Genomic DNA, 24838 nt, shown 5'->3' with positions numbered 1-24838 from the left:
CTCTGAACAGCTGCTCAGTTTACAGATCTGGTTTAGACAGAGAGCAGTTGAATGGTAGGGATGGTACTGGGACGGTTGCCAAGAAAGTAGTAAGACCAGTCCTCTGCAGGTTACTCGGCTGCCAGTGGAGGTTGCGGAGGTGAGAACACTGGCCATGACTCTCCCCAGAGGAGCCAGACCCCGGCTTTCCCCTCTGTCTCAGCAGCCAAGCTTGCATAGAATTTTTTTGAAAGAGACAGCACATATTATCAGATAATGCACCCCTAGTGTCAAGCTTCGTTTCCTGGAAGCTGAATGGAGAAATCTAAAGACCTCATGTACCATGAGAGTATCAGAAGAAAGAGAAAGTGAAAGGAAGCCAAGAGCAGCTGGAGCCGAGCAGGAGAGCTGGAACGACTCCGGGGGCCTGTCTGTGTGAAGATGCCACCACTCAGGGTGACTTGAATCTTGAGCGAGGAGTTTAAATAGCAGCAGAAGGAGTTCGGCATTGAAATGAATTTTTAAAATAAAGGTTTTTTTTTTTTTTTTTTTTAAAGTTTTGCACAATGGCAAGATGACAGACGGCTGTGCCAAGACTGGCACATTGAGGACAGCTGGAGGACACCTGAGTGGGAAAGACACGCCTGTCTCTTTTACGTCTTTTAGTCCTTCATGCATGTGAAGATGTGAGATTCTGCACAACTCTTTTTTTTTTAATAGTGAAGGAGTACTATAAATGGCTATAGTGAATTCATGAATTCTAAGGAGGGGAAGAAATAAGGCGAAACATAATAGGAAATTCTATTTTGTCCATTTAGCATCTTGACATAAAAAAGAGACACTCACTTCCTCTGTGCCTGGTTTAAGAACAGCTTTCTGAATTAAACCCATTCTCACCCAGGTTTCTTCTCTGGCACATCGTGGAAAGTGCATTGCTTCTATCTGAAGAGCACCAAGGGATGCTCAACTTACTACATGACTCAGAATCCCATTTATTTTCTCAGGGTGTGTCGCCTCCTCACTCCACCCACTACCCTGGTGACCGGAGGGCAGAATGATGCCTCCATCAGAGGTGACTTTAATCTCTTCTTGCCTTTGGAGTAGGAAGCTGGCAGGGGGAATTTGGAAATTGTTCATACAGAGGATTTTTGCTTTTGGAGGTTTTTCTTCCCCTTAGGATGTCAGAAGAGAAGGTTTCATATCTTGTTGGACTATGGTTTGGAATGTGGACCTGTCAGTCCACTGGAATCAGTCACCTGAGATTCATCACTCATACCATCTCTTCCCGGGCAGGCTTCCCAGAGAGGCGGACTCTGCAGACTGGCCAGGGGGTGGTGTGGAGACCCTTCCCATGTGGTGAGGTGGGTCAGAGTCTGGCTTCCTGTGGGGGCCTGCAAACAGCCGTGCATGCAGAGATGACAAGGTGTCAGGATCCTCCATTCCTTTGCTGTTTATTCACTTAGTAAGCATTTACTGAGCATATACTATATGTGAACTGTGGTGTTGGAGAAGACTCTTGAGAGTCCCTTGGACTGCAAGGAGATCCAACCAGTCAATCCTAGAGGAAATCAACCTGAATATTCATTGGAAGGACTGAAGCTGAAGCCCCAGTACTTTGGCCACCTGATGCAAAGAGCCGACTCATTGGAAAAGACCCTGATGCTGGGAAAGATTGAAGGTGGGAGGAGAAGGGGACAACAGAGGAAGAAATGGTTGGATGGCATCACTGACTCAATGGACATGAGTTTGAGCAAGCTCTGGGAGATAGTGAAGGACAGGGAGGCCTGGTGTGCTGTAGTCCATGGGGTCACAAAGAGTCAGACACGACTTAGTGACTGAACAACAAAATATGCCAAATCCTGCTTCTAGCTGCTGAAAGGCAGTCATAACTTAACAAATCAACAGAATCCCTTTGCCCTGGAAGTGGCTCTCTAGATAGATGAGAAACACAAGAAATAAGTAGATGGCAGAGCTTGCTGCATAGTGAGGGATGCTGATGAGAAGGAAAGAGCAGGGCAGGGGGTTAGGAGCATATGAGGTGAGCAACCCCATGTGCATTGCTGCATCATGACAGGGGGGACAGTTGGGGAGGGCCCTTGAGAAGACAGTGCTTTTGAGGAAGTGCCTGAAGGAAGTGAGGGAAGCACCTTGGGGTCTAAGGTGGGGGAACAGCAGGTGACAGGGCCCTAAGGTGGGCTTGTGCCCAGCCTGATGGGGAGCAGCACTGAGGTCCTGGAGAAAGGAAGCTGGGGGCCACCAGGGAGGGATGAGGTTGGAGGGGCACAAAAGGGGCCAGGTGATTCCGGTACAGTGAGGACTTTGACCCCGAGAGAGCTGTTGGAAGGTCCTGAGTGAGGCAGTGGCCTGATCTCCCATCTCAGTGGAGAATGAGCCTCAGGAAGGAGGGTGGAAGCGGACAGATGAGCTTGGAGACACACGTGACAACCGGCGGATTCTGTTGTTTATGGTCTGTAATGCACACATCCTTTCCGAGCTGGGTTCCAACGACCAGAGCCTGAAACTGCCTTGGCACTTCATTGTTTACCTGGAGTTGTGTTGGCACGGACAAGCAAGTGGAAGCCGTTCCAAGTACAAGCGAATAAGACAGCAAGCTACCTGCTTCCTGCCACAGGGCGCCCACCAAGGATGCTGTGTTTTTGTTGCTGGAGCTTTGTGGTTCCTTGCTACCACTGCTTTAAAACACACACACACACACACACACACACACACAATGTGTGTTTCCCTTTTCACTTTCTTATCAAAACAGCAAGTGACCTATTACATTTATGTAGGAGTGTGGCCCATGCGGAAAATTCAAGTTTATAGGGAATAAAATAGCCTTTTCATATACTGGATTGGGCCCTGCAACAGAAAAGGGACATTGGTGAAAAGTAAAACTGGTGAAATCTGAATAAAGTCTGTAGTTGAGATTCATTTGTACGGATACTAATTGTGTACTCTGTGCTCTGTGCTAAGTCGCTTCAGTTGCGTCTGACTCTTTGTGACGGCATGGACTGCAGCTCTGCCAGGCTCCTCTGTCATGGGATTCTCCAGGCAAGAATACTGGAGTAGGTTGCCATGCCCTCCTCCAGGGGATCTTCCCAACTCAGGGATCGAACCTGCGTCTCTTAACATCTCCAGCTTTGGCAGGTAATGCTTAAACACTAGTGCTGCCTGGGAAGCCCACCAGTACTAATTACTGGGTTTAAATGTGCCGTGGTTAATGTCACAAACATATGATGCTAACATTAGGAGCGGATGAAAGATGTACGTCAGCCTTCTGTACCTTCTTTGGCAAATTTTCTGTACATTTAAAATCATTCCAAAATAAAGTAATAAACAAAAGCACCCCACTTAGAGGGAAAAGAAAAACATGAGTGAAAACTTTGAATTTCTTTCAGAGATGAAATGGGTCCACAGATATGTTCTGCACATTTAGAATTTTTACCTACCATTAATACCAGGTCGCTATTATGAATATAGAGCTAGACAATGGTCTTTCCTCTTCATCACTTCATTTCAGTTAAGCTACATTGCAAATATTGGGTTTTCCACGTTATTGAAAAACCCAAACAAACTTCTTGGCTGACCATGGCCTCGCCCCCTGCATTAAATGTCCAGGCATGACTCTTACTCCCCTCTGCTTGGGAAATGGGTGTTTTCCAGTGTGGTTTACACCCACACCCTGTCATTTGTTGGTTTCCCTTCCCTCTGCCTTCCTCCCATCTTGACTCTTCATCCTTGCTGTATGTCACCCCTTCACTGAATAAATGTCACTAAATGTAACTGGTCCTAGAACTACTTTGCCACCGTCTTCTTTTCCTAAACCTAAACATGACCTTTCTTGGTTTGCTGTTCTAAAGCTTTGGGGAAAAAAATTTGCCATTATATTAAAAAAAAAAAAATCTGACATTCTCCATGTCTGATTGTATAGACCAAGAATGATGATCTCAAATGTCTCTAGGGCCCAGGCAAACCATGCAGCAATATGAGACAGTTGAGACTAACAGATAACACTAGATAACCAATGGGAATTTGCTGTGTGATGCTGGGAGCTCAAATCTGGTGCTCTGTGACAACCTAGAGGGGTGGGAGGGAGGTTCTTGAGGGAGGGGACATGTGTATACCTATGGCTGATTCATGTTGATGTACGGCAGAAACCAACACAATACTGTAAAGCAATTAACCTCCCATTAAAGATAAAATTAAAAAAACTCAAAAAAACACCCCAAGACAAAGAGTAATAGATACAGAAACTGGCATCGCCTACCTGGTTGTAAGATGGTTCTCATTTGATTATTCTGGCAAAGTTGTATCTTTTCTAGAACCTCAGGGAAATTTCAAATCTGTTTCCAAGCAAGATGCATTTTTTCCCCCCAAGGTGCTTTATAAATGCAAGTTATTATTTAGTCAGGCAATGTGGGAAAATGTGATCAGTTGCAGTTTAGGTAGTAACGGGAAGGAATAAAAAATTATATGACTCCACAGAGGGAGAAGATGGATGAGATTTTAACCCAGCTGTGAATGAACACAGCGATACTGTGAGGTCTTAGAGGATGTTCTTAGTCACTAAGGCAGGACCATTTTTAGATCATTATAGAAAGACGACAGACATAACCTCAACCAAAAAAAAAAAACCTCGAGGAAGAAACTTACCTACTTTTTGGGTAACAAATTCTTATGTCTTACAATGGGTTAGACATTGCTCTCTCTGGATTGTACCTTAAATTTCTGTGGCTGTAAATTAAGCCCCTGGTAGATAACAAAAAGAATACTAGCAGCATAATATTATTAATATCCCAGGGATGCATTAATGAAATGTTTAAGATGCACTGGAAAGAAAGTGAAAGTGTTAGTCACTCAGTTATGTCTGACTCTTTGCGACCCCATGGACTATAGTCCACTAGGCTCCTCTGTCCATAGAATTCTCCAGGCAAGAATACTGGGTTGCCATTCCTTTCTCCAAAGGATCTTCCCAACCCCAGGATAAAACCTGGGTCTCCCGCATTGCAGGCAGATTCTTTACCATCTGAACTGCAAAGCCCCAAGATGCACTGGATTAAAGACCGAAGAACTCACTGACTTAAGCATCCATGGTCAGGACCACAGGATGTAGGAAAAAACATTAGGAGATGGAGCGTGTGGTGCTGGCCTTGGCGCCATCCTTCTTGCGGGTGGTATCCCAGGTCTATAGGGAACCACATATCTTTGGGCCTCTCAGCAAAACAAGCAGCACGCAGGTGACTCCCTGAAGGAGTTTCCCCAGGGAGCCTGGGCTCATCCCAGGACACCCCCCCACCTCCCCTCCCCCCCACCCCTCCTTGCCACATGCAGGCCTCTCCTGTTTTCAGAGCTCCGCGAAGTCACAGACGCTAACCAGGCAGAGACATGTTCTCCCCACACCACGAAGCCAAGGACAACGATGGGAAGGCTCCTCCATGAGGCGAGACAGTCCACACCTGGCTTCCGAAAGCCCAGAGCCTTGGAATGGCGAGAACGTCCTGCCCAGTCCGCTGCCATGAGCAGATGAGACCACGGCTAAATCCACACCATTCCATTTGAATCCCTGCTCTAGCATGCTCTTTCCTAAGGGAACGAGCAGGGCTGAATGGAACTGAACCCGTCACAAGAGTCCTTTACATGCCCAAAGGTACGTGCTTTGGATTTGCCAACGGAGGCTTTCCAGCTGTTTCCATTTTAGATCACGAAATAAAATTAAAAAGCAGCACTCAGAGGTGGGAAGCTTAGTCCTTATTTAAGGAGCCAATGGGGCTTCCCTGGTGACTCAGCCGGTAAAGAACCCACCTGGCAATGTGGGAGACACAAGAAAGGCTGCTTCAGTGCCTTAGTCAGGAAGACCCCCTGGAGAAGGAAATGACAACCCACTCTAGTATTCTTGCCTGGGAAATCCCATGGACAGAGGAGCCTGGCAGGCTACAGTCTAGATGGTTGCAAGAAGTTGGACACCACTGAGCAACCAAACCATCACCAAGGAACCGATGAGGTTCCACACGTGCCTCTGTGCTGGGTATTCTGGAAAAGTCTGTCCTTGTGATTCTGCCTGGCATACCTGGTTAGGAAAGCTGCCAAGCCCCTGGACACCTTATCCTTGCTCTGACAAATAGCAGTCAGGCTGTGTGAGGAGGAGGGAGGGATTTTATCTTGGACATCACGGCACGTTTATGTACACAGCAGCACCAGAGACATTTTCATTCTCTGCCAGCTCTTATGGCACTTTCACAAATCTCAAATCAAAATATTTTCCAGGTGCGCTAAAAAAAATCAATTTTCAGAGTCAACAGTGGCCAAGGGCTCCAGGGGTGAGCTCACTGTCCTTCCCCAGCAGCTCCTAGAGAGGCTGAACAGATGCTTATCAGAGATGGTTTCAGCCAACCTTTACTGACTGCTGGGCAAGGGAGCAGAGGGCTTCAGCAGCCCCCATCTGGGGACGGGGCGTGGGGGATAAATTCTTTGTTTTTCACAGGGGGCTGGAGAGCCGGGCGCCTCACCTCACCCCAGGCCGCAGGCGGGGGCTCCACCGGAGGGTAGTACTTGGGCACGTCCCAGGCCACGGCTGCCATGAACCACTTGAAGTCCTTGCACTTGAGCTGCCTGCGCAGCTCCTTCTGCGCTGAGAGGTCCCCAGTGGACAGGTGCCGGTACTCCGGGCGCCGCTGGTAAATGTACTCGGCGAACTCGTCCATCCAGGTCTCTGCCACCCGCTTCAGGTTCTGCACAGGACAGAAGAGCATCAGTGACTGGCCCGTGTCCGCCACGGTGCATCTCAGTTGCCCTCGAAATGGGGAAAAAAAAAAAAAAAAGGAATTAGACAACCTCAGGCAGCTCTGGTGGTGAGTTTTCCTCACTGCCAGAGGTGTGAGACAGTTAGCCTGAGGCCACGCGTGCATTTCTGCTTCTGGCATGGGGTTCGACTGCCAATTAGCCCAAATAAATGAGACAGAGTGAAACACCCCGCGGACAAGCTGATCAGCGTTCTCATTCCTGCTGTTACTGCCCAATGATGAATTCTTTATTTTTCACCCAGAATTGTAGGAGTTGGAGCTGGAGGTAACAATGTTGCTCTTAGGCATCTGATTGCTTAAACTGGTTCAGGGATCAATGAGGGATCTTGGCAAGAGTGAGGAAGAACCGGCTGTTGTTTTCCCAGTCACAGTGAGAGAGCCCAGCAGGACTGAAACAAAGACCTTGTGTTCTGATGGTGTTTTGTGCCACCTGGAAGCCCAGGGAAACTCGTAATTCACGGCACAGTGAAGTTGGCTAAGGAGGCACCAAGGGGCCTCTGCAGGTGGAGCCGTGGGGGCAGAGAGCAAGGAGGCCGGCCCCTTAGAGGAAGGAGCATGGAGGCTCAGGGTAGGAGGCTCTGCGCGTTTGCCAGTTTTGAGGTTCAACAGGAAACGTCTATGCTCTGGGTCTCAGATTCCTCACCTGAAAAAGGGACATAGAGTCATCTGTCCCTCCATCATGGGAGTGGTTTCAGGATTAAGTAACACCTGGGTTTCAGTATTCTCCCCTGGGAAATCCCATGGACAGAGGAGCCTGGTGGGCTGCAGTCCATGGGCTCACAAAAGAGTCTGAGCGGGTAACACTTTCACTTTTCGCTTGCCTTATTTTAAACACCCAACTGGTGTGAATATTGACCCTTTCCAGCTTCTCATTTGCACTGAGAAGATAAAATGAGCAGAAAGGCTGGGAACTCCACTAAGACCCAGAGACAAGTGACTCAAGTAACTAGGAATGTTTAGGAAAATTGTTTATCTTAAAAATTGCTACACTGTCCTAAATGAGACTATTCCTAATGGAATTGTACCTTTTTTTTGTTTTGTTTTCTCAGTATGCACACCTCCAGCCTCCCTGGAGGGCCTCTCCCATCTGACTTTGTTTCCAACACTTGCCAACTCATCCTCCCTGGTCTCCTTGGTTAGCATGGGTAGTGCTCAGTTAAGTCAGCAAGAGACAGAGAAGACATGATGCCATAAAGACTACTCTGATTTCTTTTTTTTTTAAGGTTTTTTTTTTTTGTTTTTTGTTTTTAGATGGACCATTTTTAAGGTCTTTATTGAATTTGTTACAATATTACTTGTTTTATGTTTTTTGTTCATGAGGCATGTGGGCTCTTAACTCCCTGAAAGGAGTCACTGTTAGTTGCTCAGTCTTGTCTGACTCTTTGCCACCCCATGGACTAGGTAGCCCATCAGGCTCTTCTGTCCATGGGATTCTCCAGGCAAGAAAACTGAAGTGGGTAGCCATTCCCTTCTGCAGGGGATCTTCCTGACCCAGGGATCAAACCAGGATCTCCTGCATTGTAGGTGGATTCTTTATCACTGAGCCACCAGGGAAGCCCCTTCACTCCCTGATCAGGGAGCAAACCTTCACCTCCTGCATTGAAAGGTGAAGTCTTAACCACTGGACCACCAGGGAAGTCCCGGGACTACTTTGATTTCTTGGTTGCCTCTGTGTTCCTTTCTAAGATTCCTGGCGTGGAGGGCTTAAGAATTTCTCTCTGAGGGGTTATTATTTGCTATCATTGTGCTGCTTGCCACCTCATCAGCATTGCCTGGCCAAGAACATTTTCTTCTCCTCTGACTTCAGTTTACTTTGACAAATGATCAGAGTCAACATTATTTTGTAATAATCTAACCCACTCCAGTATTCTTGCCTAGAAAATCCCATGGACAGAGGGGCCCAGCAGGCTACAGTCTATGGGGTCACAAAGTGTCAGACACGACTGAATGACTGAACATGCATGTGCACACACACACACACACACATGCATGCACACATGCACACACACACGCATGCACATGCGCACACACGCACGCACGCATGCACATGTGCACACGGCCCTCACCACGGACTCTGAACTGCCTGATTTGTGAGGAGGCTCCTGCTGTGTTCTGGGACCAGGAAGCACAGGCACACGTGATACCCAAGTATGAGTCTTCAGTGTCACCTTGCCATTTACCATTCATTCTGACAAATGTTCTGCCTGAAATGCATTCTATTTTCATTTGTCCTTGGACAAGCAATTTTTATGATTAGCAACAAAGGCTCACAGATAGGATGGAAAAAAATCAGTTGGTAATATTAAAACTTTATTTATATTCTACTTTGATTTTTGGCTGTAGTTTCATTCTTTCTCCTAAACTTCAATTATTATGTAAAGTGAAAATATTTAATTTTTACCTACTTTGTGCTTCTCAGATAAACAAGTATGAATAAAGGCAAGAAAATAGCAAAGACCAGAGATGAAGAGGTAAATTACCCAGGAGTAACAAGGAAATGTTATGCATTCGTGCTCTGCTGCTGCTGCTGCTAAGTCGCTTCAGTCGTGTCCGACTCTGTGCAACCCCATAGACGGCAGCCCACCAGGCTCCCCCGTCCCTGGGGGAGCAAGAACACCCAGGCAAGAACACTGGAGTGGGTTGCCATTTCCTTTTCCAATGCATGAAAGTGAAAAAATAAGGTGAAGTCACTTAGTCGTGTCAGACTCCTAGTGACCTCATGGACTGCAGCTTACCAGACCCCTCCGTCCAGGCAAGAGTACTGGAGTGGGTTGCCATTGCCTCCGCCAGGGGATCTTCCCAACCCAAGAATCAAACCTCTATCTCCTGCGTCTCCTGCGTTGCTGGTGGATTCTTTACAACTGAGCCTCCTAGGAAGCCCTTTTATTAAGTGGATGCATGCCTTAGAAATTCTGATAGCTTGCAACAAAGATGTGTCACTAAGTAATCTGTTGGACTTGGGTAAATAAACACTTTTAGACTACAGATTCTGTGAAGTTAGGGGTAGATAGTGTTTTTGTTTTAAATTAAAAGGCCCTGGCATGCTGCGATTCATGGGGTCATAAAGAGTCGGACACGACTGAGTGACTGAACTGAACTGAACTGAGTACATGTGTGTGCTCATCTGAGCTTGCTAACTGTGGAGTTATTAAAAGACCATTTATAAAATGAACATGAGTAAACTCCTAGCTCATGCATGTATCTGTTGATAAAGGCACTGAAATAGAAACAGTAGTTTAAAAAGCACTACTGCTAAAGGGTTTGCTGCTTTGGGTTTTTGAAATAGAAATAGGAATTCTTGTGAAAACTCTAAGAGGAATTGACCAGTTATATGCGTTCAATTGGGAATGGCTGTAAGGGTCAGGATGAACGTTTGCCAGAAACAGCAGCACAAATAGTGAAAGAGGCAGGCGATGGCAGGTTGGAAGATGGTCCGCAACCTCAGGGAGGCTGCAGGCTCACTGACCTTGGAACCAGGCAGGTTGCTTTGGCATTATCACATCCTTTTCAAATGGAAATACTTGGTTGCAGATTAGGTTTGCTGCTTTCCCAAGCACTCCAAAGAAAGCCAGAAGATCATTGACATACTCCAGGGATAAGGTCAAATCACTGAGCCCTTTTTGGTTGCCTTTTCAGGAGATGGGAAAAGAGAACCAGCACAATAATTGCAAAAACTAATTGCCAGTGTCTCTCTAGCAATGAGTGTTATGTAACCATTTAGACAAACATATGAATCCTGACTGTTCTCTAATGTTCCGATGACTCATCAGACAGCCTCCACTGGAGACGCTCTGTTCTGAGTGCAGTTTTCCATCAGGAGGAAACTTTCTGAAGTGTCAACTATTGTAGTCAAGGAGCAGTCTAGAACAGTCCAGGTGACAGGTGAAATCATGTTGTTCTGAAGGCGTCATTCTGAAAATAACAAGACGCCATGTGACTCTTACACTGTCGTTTTGAATTTGTAGTTAGTTTTGGGGAAAAGATTGGACCCTCAGCTGAGGAATATTTTAAGCAGTTGCAAGAAGCATTACATTGGCCTTTCATAGATTGTGGAATAAGTTCACCCACTATAGAAAATGGAATAATCACGTACACATTTGAGCTCATCAGAATATTTGCATAGAAGCACATGTATTTAGGGGCTTCCCTGGTGGTGGCACAGTGGTAAAGAATCCACCTGCCAATGCAGGAGATGCAAGAGACAGGGGTTCAATCCCTGGGTAGGGAAGTTGCCCTGGAGGAGGGCATGGCAACCCATGTTAGTATTCTTGCCTGTGGAGAACCCCATAGACAGAGGAGCCTGGTAGACTATAGTCCATGGAGTCCACAGAGTCAGACACAGGTGGGTGCACACACACACACACCTACTTTCAAACACATGGAGGTGATGGAGTAGCAGCAGAGCGGTATTTCTCACTTAACACCGCTGGGAACACATGGACAGAATGGTGAAACTGACATCCCCAAATACATCTTGCCCGAGATGGTAATGAAGAGAATAGGGAATCAGTCTGGGCCCATCTGTCCTGAGATTACATAAGCATTGGTGGTGGTGCTAAGATGTTAAAAATTAGTTATAAACAGGAAGAAGGAGGACAGTATGGACACTGGGCGATCTATGCATGCCATCATTCTTTCCCAAACTATCAGGAGTTGGATGTAAAGGTTGCTTATATATGTGGGGCCACAATGATGTTGGGAAAGATTGAGGGCAGGAGGAGAAGGGGGCAACAGAGGTTGAGATGGCTGGATGGCATCACAGACTCAATGGATATGAGCCTGAGCAAATTCTTGGAGATAGTGAAGGACCGGGAAACCTGGTGTGCTGCAGTCCCTGGGGCTGCAAAGAGTCAGACTGAACAACAACAAGGTGTTAGGTGGGATTCCTGGTTTTTGAGACGTAAGTGAAATTGCGTTAATGTATTCCTGTCTTAGAAATTTGCATGGCTTCCCAGGTAAGCCAGTTTACATGTTCGTCCTTCACTTGGATGTCCTGTCTGGGATCCCTCCTTCCTTCCCTGGTGGCGTCCTGCCCAGGCTTGCTCTCTGCCCTGGCCATGTGAGCTTCGTGGGTCCACATGCACTGTTCCTCACCTCTCAGACATGTATCTGACAGATAGCGGTTCTAGACTTGGGAGATGTGAGGGAGAGGCAGGCACGTAGCTGCCAATAGTAGGTTGGAAGCTTGGGCTTGTTTCATATTCTTTTTGTTTTAAAAAATACACATATTTGTTTATTTGGCTGGAATTGGTCTTAGTTGCTGCGTGTGGGATCTAGTTCCCTGACCAGAGGTTAAACCCAGTCCCCCTTCAGTGGGAGCATGGTCTTAGCCACTGGGCCACCAGGGAAGTCCCTTCCTCCATATGCTTTAGCTCCTATAGAGAATTTCGTCCCGGACAAGATTTCCTCCCTGTCCTTTGCCCTCCTGACATGCTGTTTTCAAAACTTTCCTCGTGTCTCCTTTGCAGACAGAATATGGCATTTCTTCCTACTTTTATTACTGAGCACGTCAGCTTTCTCACTGTCTGTCTTGGTCTGTTCTGGCCTGATGCTGAGGTTTCCCTTTCCAGAACCAACACGTCCTTTCTAGGTGTTTTGTCTAACAAAGGTCCTTCCCCCACAAGAAGTCACACGGCCAGCTCTTGAATTACGCCCCCCTTACTTTTGGTTGCGTAAAGAGTTGGCTGCCCATCATCGAAGACATTCCACAGCAGGTCCCTAACTGTCCTCCCCAGTTTTATTCTCCTGCCTGGAACTCTGCTCAGGAGAGCTGCTCTGGCCCTTGCCCCTGTCTTTAATTAAACAAGGAGGCCCCTGTCCAGAGGTGGCTCTGATGCCTCAGTGGTCTGTGTGAGCCAACTGAAATATGGCCTGTAAACGCCTCCAGTTTACAGAATCAACGCCTAATCAACGTGTGCGCACCGCGAACAACCAACCAGCTTTCAGCTATCACCCATCAGATTCTTCCTCTGCTTCCGCTGTTTCTCTGCCCCGTTTAAGTCTTTCCCCAGCTCCAGGGGGTGGACCCCTCCTAACCCCTTCCCATCTGGCGCTGCTTGATTGGAACTGATTTTTGCTCAGCTAAACTCTGAAAATTTGTTAATTCTTTGGCTATGCTGGGTCTTTGTTGCTGCGTGGACTTTTCCCTAGTTGCAGTGCACAGGCCTCTCGTTGCAGTGGCTTCTCTTGTTGCGGAAGACAGGCCGTAGGGCACACAGGGGTTCAGTGGTTGCGGCTCCCGGGCCCTGGAGCACAGGTTCGGTGGTTGTGGCTCATGGGCTTATTTGCTTCTCTGTGTGTGGAATCTTCTTGGATCAGGTATCAATCCCGTGTCTCCTGCATTGGCAGGCAGATTGTTTACCCCTGATCCACCAGGGAAGCCCTTAGATAAACTCTTAAACATTTTAATTTATCTCAGTTTCTCTTTTTACACACAGAAACTGCTAATACTAAAAAATGTGTCTGGAATTCAGATTTCACCAGGCGCTTTGTGTTTTTGTTGGCAACCCTCCTCTTGATACTCATAATCTGCATGTACTGTGTACTCTGTGAATGTTTTTAAGTTGATTATGTGGTGGTGTCTGCAGAGTCTGGCATGTCTTGATGCTGTTGCCAGTACATAGTGAATGCTTTGCTTCCATGGAAGTTATTCTAGAGAGACTCCGAGTTCTTTCCAAGAGAAGCCTGCGATCACATAGCGGTGATCTGAATGTGCTTCCCAGTCCCACTGCTTTTCTGATGTGGGTCGGGGTGGGGTCCTGCTGGCCCTCTGTCAGTGGCTTCAGATAACAGCAGTGGGATAGGAGGGTCCCCTGGAGAAGGGAACAGCTACCCACTCCATGAAAACCTCTGGGACCCACTTTGAATGGGTGGGCCCCCTCCCCCATTGCCCCCTTGTCCACAGCACACTCAGAGCTAGCGTGGAGCCCAACCCTGAGGTCCAGAGACAGAGACCTCCACCTACTTATTTTTCAGACTCAAGTTAACCAACAAGTTAATTCAGCTTAGCCATGTGGCGCCCTCACCTCTCGCTGCCAATTAGCACTGCCATTATCTGAAAGCGAAAGTCGCTCAGCCGTGTCCCATGCTTTGTGACCCCGTGGACTGTAGTCTGCCAGGCTCCTCTGTCCAGGGGATTCTCCAGACCAGAATACTGGAGTGGGTTGCCATTTCCTTCTCATACTTGTTGAATGACATGTGAAATAAAAGCTGTTATTTTGAGCACCTTCTGTGCATACAGCATTAAGAGTCTGCACGTTTTTTATGTCACCCCAATGGTTCCTTGTGTAACAACATGCCCCCCCGCTATTCAACACAAAGTGCTGTTCATCTCTTCCTTCTTTGTGTTGCTCAAATATTTATTTTTAAAAATATTTATTTGGTTACACTGGGTCTTTTGGGGTCTGATGGCTCAGATGGTAAAAAAATCTGCCTGCAATGCAGGAGGCCCGGGTTTGATCCCTGGGTTGGGAAGATCCCCTGGAGAAGGGAATGGCAACCCACTCCAGTGTTCTTGCCTGGGGAATCCTTTGGAGTCCATGGGATCACAGGGTGTTGGACACGACTGACAGAATAACACTTTTCACTTTCAATGGGCCTTTAGTTGTGGCATGTGGGATCTAGTTCCCTGACCAAGGGTCAAACCTGGGCCCCCTGCATTGGGAACATGGGGTTTTAGCCTCTGGACCACCAGGGAGGTCCCTGTTCAAATATTTATTAACTCACTTAACACAGTCAGCCCTGTATTAGAGGTCTTTAGAATTCAAGTCTTGTTTTTGGTGTGTTCTCCAGGACTACGTCTTTCCTTAATTCTAATGCTCATCAGGTCTTGGAATTGATATTTTCAGAGGAACACTTAATCACGTTGCAATCTCAGTTCATAAGAACGGATTTCACCTTTGACTGATCATTTTCATTGTGAGGCATGAGGAAAGTAGATATTTCTGTTACACCTGCTGCTTCACCAAATGCCATAAGTCTATCCACTAATTATTATTATTATTATTATTTGCCAGCAACAGTTTAGACCCTATGGCTCCCTCATCCTGAAAACTTGATCCCTATTCAGTTTCTGAACATACTAAGTGGGGGCTGATTATTTCCCTGGCTGAGACGCTGACCCACACATGTGAGTTACCTGGGCCACCTGACTGCAGCTGCTCGTTTCTTTATGGTGGTGCAATCCTGTGTGCCCACTGGTGGGACTCCCGCTGCACAGGCTGCGCTAGTGTCCATGTTAATCTATTGTATTATGGCGGGCTTAGTAATAGGTTTCTCTATCACTGGTTATTTTTTCCCAGTGATTTTTCCCAGAAACTGCTGGGTAGCCAGCAAAGCCAGCCTCACCCAGAGTTTATTTGTCACAGTCACTCCTCCAGCAAGGAACCACATCACTCTTCCAGAACGTTAAAAATTCTACTTAGATTTAAAGGCGTTTTTTTCCTCCCCTTTGAAGCCTAAAACACTTCAGTAGCTTCCACGTCCCGCCCCAAAACCCTCTTATCATTGATGATGTGATAAATGTCATCATGGCTGCAGCTCAGAAGAGGATCTCTTTACAAGAGCCTCAACTCACTACAATTATTTAGCCCAGCGCTATTTTTCCTCTGATCTAAAGACTTCTTTGAAGTCGGTGGGACGCCTCCAGCATAAGGAGAGGATGGTTAATCCAGTCCTCAAAAAGAGACTTTTCCGACAGGCAGTTTCCTCTCTTTTCTTTACTAAGCCTGCATGAGCTGTTTGCAAGTGATTGCCTTCTCTTGACTGTCTTGATATAATTTAATTATACCTCTATTGTGATTTTTGGCTGAATATTTTGGATTATATGTTTCTGATAGCATTTAATATGGCCTTTAGATATAGAACAAACAACTCTCCAAATTGTTTAGCTGCCTACCTTATTAAAAATGCATGTAAACCTAATTGAAAATAGTTTTGTTGAGGAATAATTGATAGGCAATAAATTACTCATATTTTAAATTTTATTATTGTTTTTTAAATTATTTATTTATTGGCTGTGCTGGGTCTCTGTTGCTATGTGGACTTTTCTCTAGTCATGTTGAGTGGTGGCTCCTCTCTGGTTGCAGTGCATGGGGCTTCTCATTGAGCTGGTTTCTCTTGCTGTGGCTCATGGGCTCTAGAGCACAGGCTCAGCAGTTGTGTGGTACATGGACTTAGTTGCTCAGTGGAATGTGGGATCTTCCTGGACCAGGGGTCGAACCCATGTCTCTTGCATTGACAAGCGAATACTTTACTGTTGAGCCACCAGAGAAGCCCTAACTTTATTATTATTTAAAAAATTTATTTATTTATTTTGGCCACACCAGACAGGGATGCTAGTTCCCTGACCAGAGATTGAACCCATGCCCCCTGCAGTGGAAGCATGGGGTCTTAACCACTGGGTCTCCAGGGACATCCCAGCTACTCATATTTAAAGTGTACAGTTGACATGTGTGTTCCTGAAACCATCATTGCAAGCAAGATAATGAATATACCTATCACCTTCAATCATTTCCATATGTCACTTTAAAATCTCCCCATCTCCTTTCTTAAGTGCTTCTTCCATCCCCAGGCAACCACCGATCTATTTGAAAATTTTAAATTAAGCCTTCATATCTGTAAAACAGTTTTAGGTTCACAGCAAAGTTGGGGGGGCAGGGACAAAGATTTCCCATTTATCCCTGGCCCCCTCCCATGCACAGCCTCCCCCACTATCCACACTCCCGCAGAGTGGGTTGTGTGTTACAGTGACACCCGATAAGCATGCAAAGTCCACAGCTTACATTATGATGTTGTACACTGATCTACTTTTTGTCACCATAATTTAGTTTGCATTGTCTACACTTTTAAATATAATGATAAAATATGTGCTCTTTTTGTCTGGCTTCTTTCACTATGTGTAATTATTTTGAGGTTTACCCACATAATTGCATGTATTGCTTTTTATTACATTTCATAGAGTATGTATGGCTAGACCAAAATTTGTTTACCCATTTATGTACTAATGGACAACATAGAAATGCAAAAGATCAGAAGAGACTGCATGAATAATTATTGTTGTTGTTCAGTTGCTAAATCATGTCTGACTCTTTCTGACCCCATGGACTGCAGCACACCAGGCTTCCCTGTCCCATATATGAATAATTATATACCAACAAGTTGGATAACCTAGAATAAATATATAAGTTTCTAGAAATGTAGAATCTACAAAGACTGAATCATGATGAAATAGAAAATATGAAGACTGATTACTAATAAGGAGATTGAATCAGTAATCAAAAACATTCCAACAAGCAAGACATTCCAATAGACAGGGCCAGTGGCTTCACTGGTAAATTCCACCAAATATTCAAAAAATAATTGGTACCGATTATTCTGAAGTTTACTCCAAAATAGCAGAGAAGGGAACTCCTCCAAACTCATTTTACAAGGCCAGCATTACCCTGATACCAAAACCAGACAAGGAAGCCACAGGAAAAGAAAATTACAGGCCAATATCCCTGATGAACATAGATGCAAAATTCCTCAACAGAATATCAGCAAACCAAACTCAGCAATACATTAAAAGGATCATATACTGTGATCAAATGGGATCTATTCTAGGAGTGCAGGGATGATTCAGCATTTGCAGATCAGTCAGTTTGATACACCACATAGCAAAATAAAGAATAAAAATCTTATGATCATCTCAATAGATGCAGAAAAAGCATTTGATAAATTTAACATCCATGTGTAACATTAGATCAGTGCCAAAGTAATTGAGGTTAGTGCAGAAGTCAACCACAATTACTTTTGAACCTCAATTACTTTTGTACCAACTGCAGTTACTTTTGCACCAACCACAATTACTATTACTTTTCCACCAATATAAACCCTAAAGACTCAGTAAAAAACTGTTAGAACTAATAAAAAAATTCAGTAAAGTTGCAGGATACAGAATCAATATACAAAAATCTGTTGCATTTCTATACACTAATAATGACCTATCAGAAAGAGAAATTTAAATAGAATCTCATTTATGATTGCAACAAAAGAATACAACACCTAGGAATAAATTAAACCAAGAAGATGAAAGACCTGTATTTTGAAAACTGTAAGATATTAACAAAAGGAAACGAAGATGACACAAATAAATGGACAAATATTCCATGCTCTTGATTGGAAGAATTTAACAAGCATACTTCTAAAATATTGCAGGTTTGGCTCCAGACCACCACAGTAAAGCAATGATCACAATGAAATAAGTCACATGAATTTTTGGCTTCCCAGTACATATAAAAGTTATGTTTATACTATACTATAGTATATTATTTAAATTATACTATAGTTTATTAACTGTACAATACATACCTTGAGTAAAAATATTTTATTGCTAAAAATTACTAGCCATTTTCTGAGACTTCAGAGAGTCATAGACTTTTTGCTGGAGGAAGTTCTGGCCTTGCCCCTGGTGGCTGCTGACTGGTCAGGATGGTGGTTGCTGAGGGTTAAGAGTGGCTATGGCAATTTCTTAGGCTAAGAGCACAGTGAAGTTTGCCAGGGTGATTGACTTTCCTTTCACAAATGATTTCTCTGTGGCATGCAGTGCTATCGGACAGCATTGGTAAAACTTCACCTCCGAACTTTAAAATTGGAGTCAATCTTCTCAAAACCTGCCACTACTTTATCAACTGAGTTTATGTCATTTTGTAAATCCTTTGGTGTCATTTCCCATGTGGTGCTAGTGGTAAAGAACTTGTCTGCCAGTGCAGGAGACATAAGGGATGTGGGTTTGATCCCTGGGTCCAGAAACTCCCCTGGAGAAGGAAATGGCAACCCACTCTAGTATATTCTTGCCTGGAAAATTCCGTGGACAGAGGAGCCTGGTGGGTTACAGTCCATGGGTTCGCAAAGAGTCAAGCCTGACTGAAGCTGACTTAGCATGCACAACATGCATTGGCAGAAGGACTCAGTTTCCTCTCTGGGGGCTTCTCTACAGAGCTGCTTGAGTTTCCTTGTCTTGACAGGGCAGCCAGATTTCCCCCAAACCACCCATCCAAGAGAGCAAGGTGGAAACTAAAATAAGTGCCTTTTAAGACCTAGCTGCGGAATCTTCCCAGGTGCGCAGGGGTAAAGAATCCCCCTGCCAATGCAGGAGGTGCAAGAGATGCGGGTTCCAGCCCTGGGTCGGGAAGATCCCCCCTGAATGGGAAGTGGCAACCCACTCCAGTATTCTTTGCTGGAGAATCCCATGGACAGAGGGGCCTGGTGGGCTGCAGTCTCTGGAGTCACAGAACAGTCAAACACGATTGACTGAGGACACTTGGAAGCAAAAAATAGGTGACAGGACAAAAAAGTATGCTTTCTGCTTTGCTTTATTTTTTTCATCCCTTAAGATCATATCAGGCTAAGACTGAGGGTCAGAATACGATGGAGTTATTATTTTTTTATTGAAAGATAATTGCTTTATAGAATTTTGTGGTTTTCTGTCATGCATCAACAAGAATCAGTCATAGGTACACCCATGTTCGATAGAGTTCTTTTTCATGACTTGGTATGAAAATTGTTGAAGGGAGTCCAAAAGAAACAGATGTTTCTGTGTCCCAGTGAGGAGCCACAGTGTGTACGGCCCACAGCCAGATAATGGCCATGCAGTCCAGATCTCTCCAGCATCCAAACAAGTTCTGGCACTTTGAGCACTGAAGTGCTGGTTTCTCTAGATAAGCACAACTAGCTGGAAGTTGATGCTCTTACTGTGAATGATGGTGGTGCTGTGGCTTCCCCAGTGACTTCACAGGCAGGGGACAGAGGCAGGTGGGGGTACAAGGCTAGGGGCCAATCTGGAGGGATGCAGAGTGGACCACTTCTGTCCATATATGTGAGCATGCAGAGGAAGCCTTTGGGGAATCCTAGAGAATGGCACCCCACTCCAGTACTCTTGCCTGGAAAATCCCATGGATGGAGGAGCCTGGTAGGCTGCAGTCCATGGGGTCACTAGGAGTCGGACACGACTGAACGACTTCCCTTTCACTTTTCACTTTCATGCATTGGATAAGGAAATGGCAACCCACTCCAGTGTTCTTGCCTGGAGAGTCCCATGGACAGGGGAGCCTGGTGGCTGCCGTCTATGGGGTCACAGAGTCGAACACGACTGAAGCGACTTAGCAGCAGCAGCAGAGACACCTGAAAATGGTTGGAAGGGCATTCATCTGGCAATCAAGCAAATGGTATCTCACTCTATCACAAAGGGAGTATAAAGGGCAGTGTGATCTCATTTGTGGATGATGACTGTTAATGCACACACACATACTTATATATAAATCACAACCAGCATTTTCTAACCATCCGTCAAGGAGAGTATCAAGTGTCTTGTTCCCCCACAGTAAGCATTCCAACAAACTGTGGTTAAACTAAATGGTGCTAAACCATTGTTCCATCTGATATTAGAAGATCCTGTTTTATTTTCCATACTACTTTCAAAAAAAGCAAAAAAAAAAAATCCTTTTAATAGCTCACACAGTGTTCTTATATTGCAAACGATATCTGTTTCAAAGTTTAGGCAACCTATGAAATCTTATTTTTATAAACTGTTTTCAAAATTAGAACACCAAGGGCATTCAGACGCCACAAAGCTGCCCATCGGTTTTTGACCATTTCTCAGTTTGCAGACTAGCATGTGGAATTGTTTTCTCCACCTCAAATGACATCACAAAGTGGACGTGAGCCTTCCCTGGTGGTCTGGTGGTTGGGAAGCGGCCCTCCAATGCAGCGGGTGCAGGTTTGATCCCTGGTCAGGGGGCTGAGGTCCCATGTGCCTTGTGGCCAAAAAACCACAGTCGTGGGCTGGAGGCAGTGTTGTGACAAATTAATTCATTGGATTTAAAAAAATGGTCCACATTTAACAAAGAATCTTTAAAAAAAGGAGATATGCTTGGGCTGAAATTTCAGTCAGAGATGAGATTCTTGCCATGAACTAATAAACTATGGGAAACAAGGGAGATTAGAATGGAAAGGACACAGCAGAGACCTCCAGCAGAGTGTCACTTTGCATTTACACATCTCAGGGTAAGAAGTTAATTTCTCCCAGTGAATCCCTCCCAGCCACGTGCTCCTGTGGCTTTATTGTCCAACTGAGGTCCCGAAAGGCAGAATCCGAGAGCGCCAGTGCTGCTCCCTCTTGCGAGAGTTGCATTTTTTGAGGGGGGGGTGGGTTATGCAGATTGTGGTATGCTGAAATATTTTAATGTGCTTAAGTTTCAGCAGCTTAATTTTCTAGCAGCAGGGACCTATTTGTTTAGGCAAGCTTTCTCCTTTCTGAAGCTCCAGTGGAGTTGTGAATGCAGGAAAATGTTCAGTTCTAATGGGGATAATGATGAAAATGCAATTATAAATTCCCCAGCCCACAGACAGGGCTCGCCAGGTTTGTTTCTCAAGTGCTTTGAAAAAAGAAACATCAATGAATGCTAGCTAACAAAAGGGTGCCAAGGTGCTCTAGGTAGAAGAAAGAGAAACCAAAAGCAGAGTGGGTAAGTTTGCATTGGAAAGTAAAAATAATCCCCAACTTAATTTTATTAAAAATGACAAGGTAAAAAACGATGATGGCCAATTATCATGTAAATATTCAGGATCCATTCTTAAAGATTATGCATGCACGCTCAGTCACTAAGCCATGTCAGACTCTCTGCAGCCCATGGATTTCAGTCTGCCAGGCTCCTCTGTCATGGGATTTCTCAGGCAAGAATACTGGAGTGGGTTGTCATGCCCTTCTCCAGGGGATCTTCCTGACCCAGGGATTGAACCCAGGTCTCCTGTGTCTTCTGCATTGACAGGCTAATTCTTAACCACTGAACCACCTGTCTCTAAAAAATCTTCCAATAGGGTGAACAAAAAACTGATGTGAAATGTTGGGTCTCACTCACTAGATAGACCAAGAAATCCTATATTGTCTCTAAAACTTGGAGATTGCTTAACTACAGCCTGTGTTTTACATTCGTGAAAATAGCAGATAATTGATTCACAAGTCAGCTGAGTGAGAACTTGGGGAGACAGAACTGAGAAATATCTGGAATGATTAAACGGAGCAAAATAATGTTGGGAAGAAGATTGCATTTACGGGAGTTTTGGGGGAAAATATGTAGAGAAAATAAACAAGAAGACCAGAAAAAGTTAGTTTTGAGCAATTTGGTGGGAAATGGCTGAGTTTTTAAGTAATATTGTCTTTACCTTGCATATTTTGTTCATGAAACTTCCGAATGGCAAGAGACTGTACCCATCAACAATTTGCTACTTCTCTCTCTCTCTCTTTTAAAAAATATTTATTTGGCTGCACCGGGTCTTAGTTGCAGCATTCAAACTTCGTTGTGGTGTTCAGGATCTAGCTCCCTGACTGGGGATTGAACCCATCCCCCTGCAGTGGGAGCCTTAGCTACTGGAACACCAGGGAAGTCCCCCTCTTTCTTTTCTGGTGTCTGTGTTTGGTAAGAAAATTCTATGATTTACCTCAATATTGTTTAAATATTTTCAAGGCAGAGTGTGATTCTGCTGTTTTTCTTTTTTTGGTTTTTGTTGAAAGAATAGATAAAAACATGGATACATAAAAAAGGTACTGAGACTACTAGAGCTGGAATTAGGGAGTGAGTGAGGATCAAGTGGTAGGGAATACACTTGTGTTTCACATTCCCCTTCTCTTCTTCTTTGGTCCTTGGCAGATGGAATAGTTGTATTTTTCTCATAATCCTCATATGCAAAATAAGTGCTCAAAAAAGAAGCATCATTGAAGGGCTAGTACAATGCTGTGCTGGCAGAAGCTTATTTCTGGTAGGAAGTGTCCTTGGGTGAGGTGACATTCTATTACAAGCAGAGGCTTGATTTAATTAAAAGGTCCAATGCTCTTGGTTTAGGATATGGGGCAAGGTGTATGCATTCTGCCTGGCACTTGGTAGGCACATGATAAATATTTATTGAAGAATTTCTGTGGCCTGAGCCTTATTTGTGGCTGGAGATGACATTTATCTTCATAGCATGCTATGGACTCATCAAATCTTAATGATTTATTGAATCATTATTGTCATGTAATAAAGTTATGATTGATTTTTAGGAAGGCTATCAGGAAAAGTGATGAAATATTTATGAAAGATGCTTGGAATAAAAAATTCAATGTAGAGATTCCTTAAACAATTAAAAATTGAACTACTCTAGGATCCACCTATCCCACTTCTGAGTATTTATCTGAAGAATATAAAAATTCTAATTTGAAAAAATATATGCACCCTCATGTTCAACAAAGCATTATTTACAATAGCTAAGATATGGAACAACCTAAGTGCCCATCAACAAATGAAGAAATAAAACATGCAGTATATATACACAATAGAATATTACTCAGCCATTAAAAAAGATGAAATCTTGCCATTTGTAACCTGGATGGACCGTAAGGGTATTATACTAAGTGAAATAAGTCAGATGGAGAAAGACAAATACCACATGATTCCACTTAGATGTGGAATATAAAAGCAAACACACAAAAAGACCAAGAATAAATGAATACACTAAAGTAAACCAAAACAAACATGTGGACTCAGAGAACAGAGCAGGATCACAGAGGGGAATGGCCAAGATGACTAAAGAGGACCAACTATATGGTGATGGATGAAAACTGAATTTTTGGTGCTGAGACTGCAGTGAATACAAAAATAGAAATATAATGCTGTACACGTGAAACTTACATAATGTTATATCAGTTTTACCTCAATGTAAAATAAATGTCGAGGGCTTCCCTGGTGGCTCAGTGGTAAAGAATTCACCTCCCAATGCAGAAGACACAGTTTCAATCCCTGATCCGGGAAGATTCCACTTGCCTCGGAGCTACTAAGCCCACAACTACTTTGCCTGTGCTCTAGAGCCTGGGAGCCGCAGCTATGAAGCCTGCACGCCCGAGAGTCCATGCTCTGCAACAGGAGAAGCCACCACAGTGAGAAGCCTGTGCACTGCGACTAGAGAGCAGCTCCCGCTCGCTGAAGCTAGAGAAAAGCCTGAGAAGCAATGAGGACCCAGAACAGCCAGTGAATAAAATTGTAAAAAATAAATAAAATTTAAAAGTTCCGTCTAAATAGGAAATATTATATTTTGAAATATGTCCGGGAAGGGAGAGACATACATAATAACAGTAAGTAAACCGTCTTTAATTTTTGACAAGAGTGCCGATTAGCCTTATTGCTCTTTTGGTTATACTGTAAGGAAGAATTAGAAGTAGTTACTGATTTGAGAGGAAGTGCTTCTGCATAGAAGTCCTAGCCATTTATGAAGACCATCTTTTGGGAAGAATTCATCATCGTCTTCTGCTCTTGGGGAGGGGGAAGCCCACGATAGGTCACTGTGTCCCTGAACTTGAGGACAGTCCCAGATGGTGCATCTGGGTAACGAGGCTGCCTGCTGTTGGTGGCCAAGGCTGTAGTGTCACTGCTCATGCCTGCAGGGCATCTTCATGAGAGTCCACAGACGGACAGTCATCTGGGAGAAGGGTCGCTTTGTGGGGAGTGGGAGGTCGATTTCCCATTCATCACCATGCTGGCTGCTTTCCTGACAACTTTATTTTCTGATATCAGACTAGTCCTTTTGGTCTTGTTCATGCTTTTTCTCAACTGATACATTCTTCTGAGATAAACAAAGGAACATGTCTGCGTATGTCAGCTATTGCTTGCTATTTCAGCTACTCTGGCAAGGTCGCTGACACCACGGTGCACAGGAAAGTGCTCACTGACGGACTTGGGGTGGTCTTGCTTTGACACTGAAGCCCCGCTCCTCCCCTTGCCTTCCCTCTTGTTGTTGCTGGTCAATTGCTAAGTTGTGTCTGACTCTTTGAGACCCCATGGACTATACCCGCCAGGCCCCTCTGTCCGTGGGATTTCCCAGGCAAGAATACTGAAGTAGGTTGCTGTTATCTTCTCCAGGGGATCTTTCCAACCCAGGGATTGAACTCGTGTCTCCTGCGTTGACAGGTGGATTCTTTACCACTGAGCCACCAGGGAAGCCACCTCCATCAATTCAAGGGTCTGAGATGATCTATGGGATCAGTGGGG

The 24838-nt window shown here is 44.7% G+C and overlaps 1 protein-coding gene across 1 annotated transcript in view; it reads right to left on the bottom strand.

Moving 5' to 3' along the window:
* The window catches only part of GALNTL6 (polypeptide N-acetylgalactosaminyltransferase like 6), a 1496983-nt gene that overhangs the window by 66622 nt on the left and 1405523 nt on the right, over positions 1–24838 (bottom strand). Inside the window, exon 9 of the mRNA XM_027548944.1 lies at positions 6489–6710. Within this exon, the coding sequence (XP_027404745.1) occupies positions 6489–6710 (222 nt within the window). The remainder of the gene's footprint in view (positions 1–6488; positions 6711–24838) is intronic.

Source organism: Bos indicus x Bos taurus, chromosome 8, assembly GCF_003369695.1.
Source record: "Bos indicus x Bos taurus breed Angus x Brahman F1 hybrid chromosome 8, Bos_hybrid_MaternalHap_v2.0, whole genome shotgun sequence".
Lineage (NCBI taxonomy): Eukaryota > Metazoa > Chordata > Mammalia > Artiodactyla > Bovidae > Bos > Bos indicus x Bos taurus.
The sequence above is the reverse complement of the archived record's forward strand: the minus strand, read 5'-3'. Positions and strand labels throughout refer to the sequence as shown.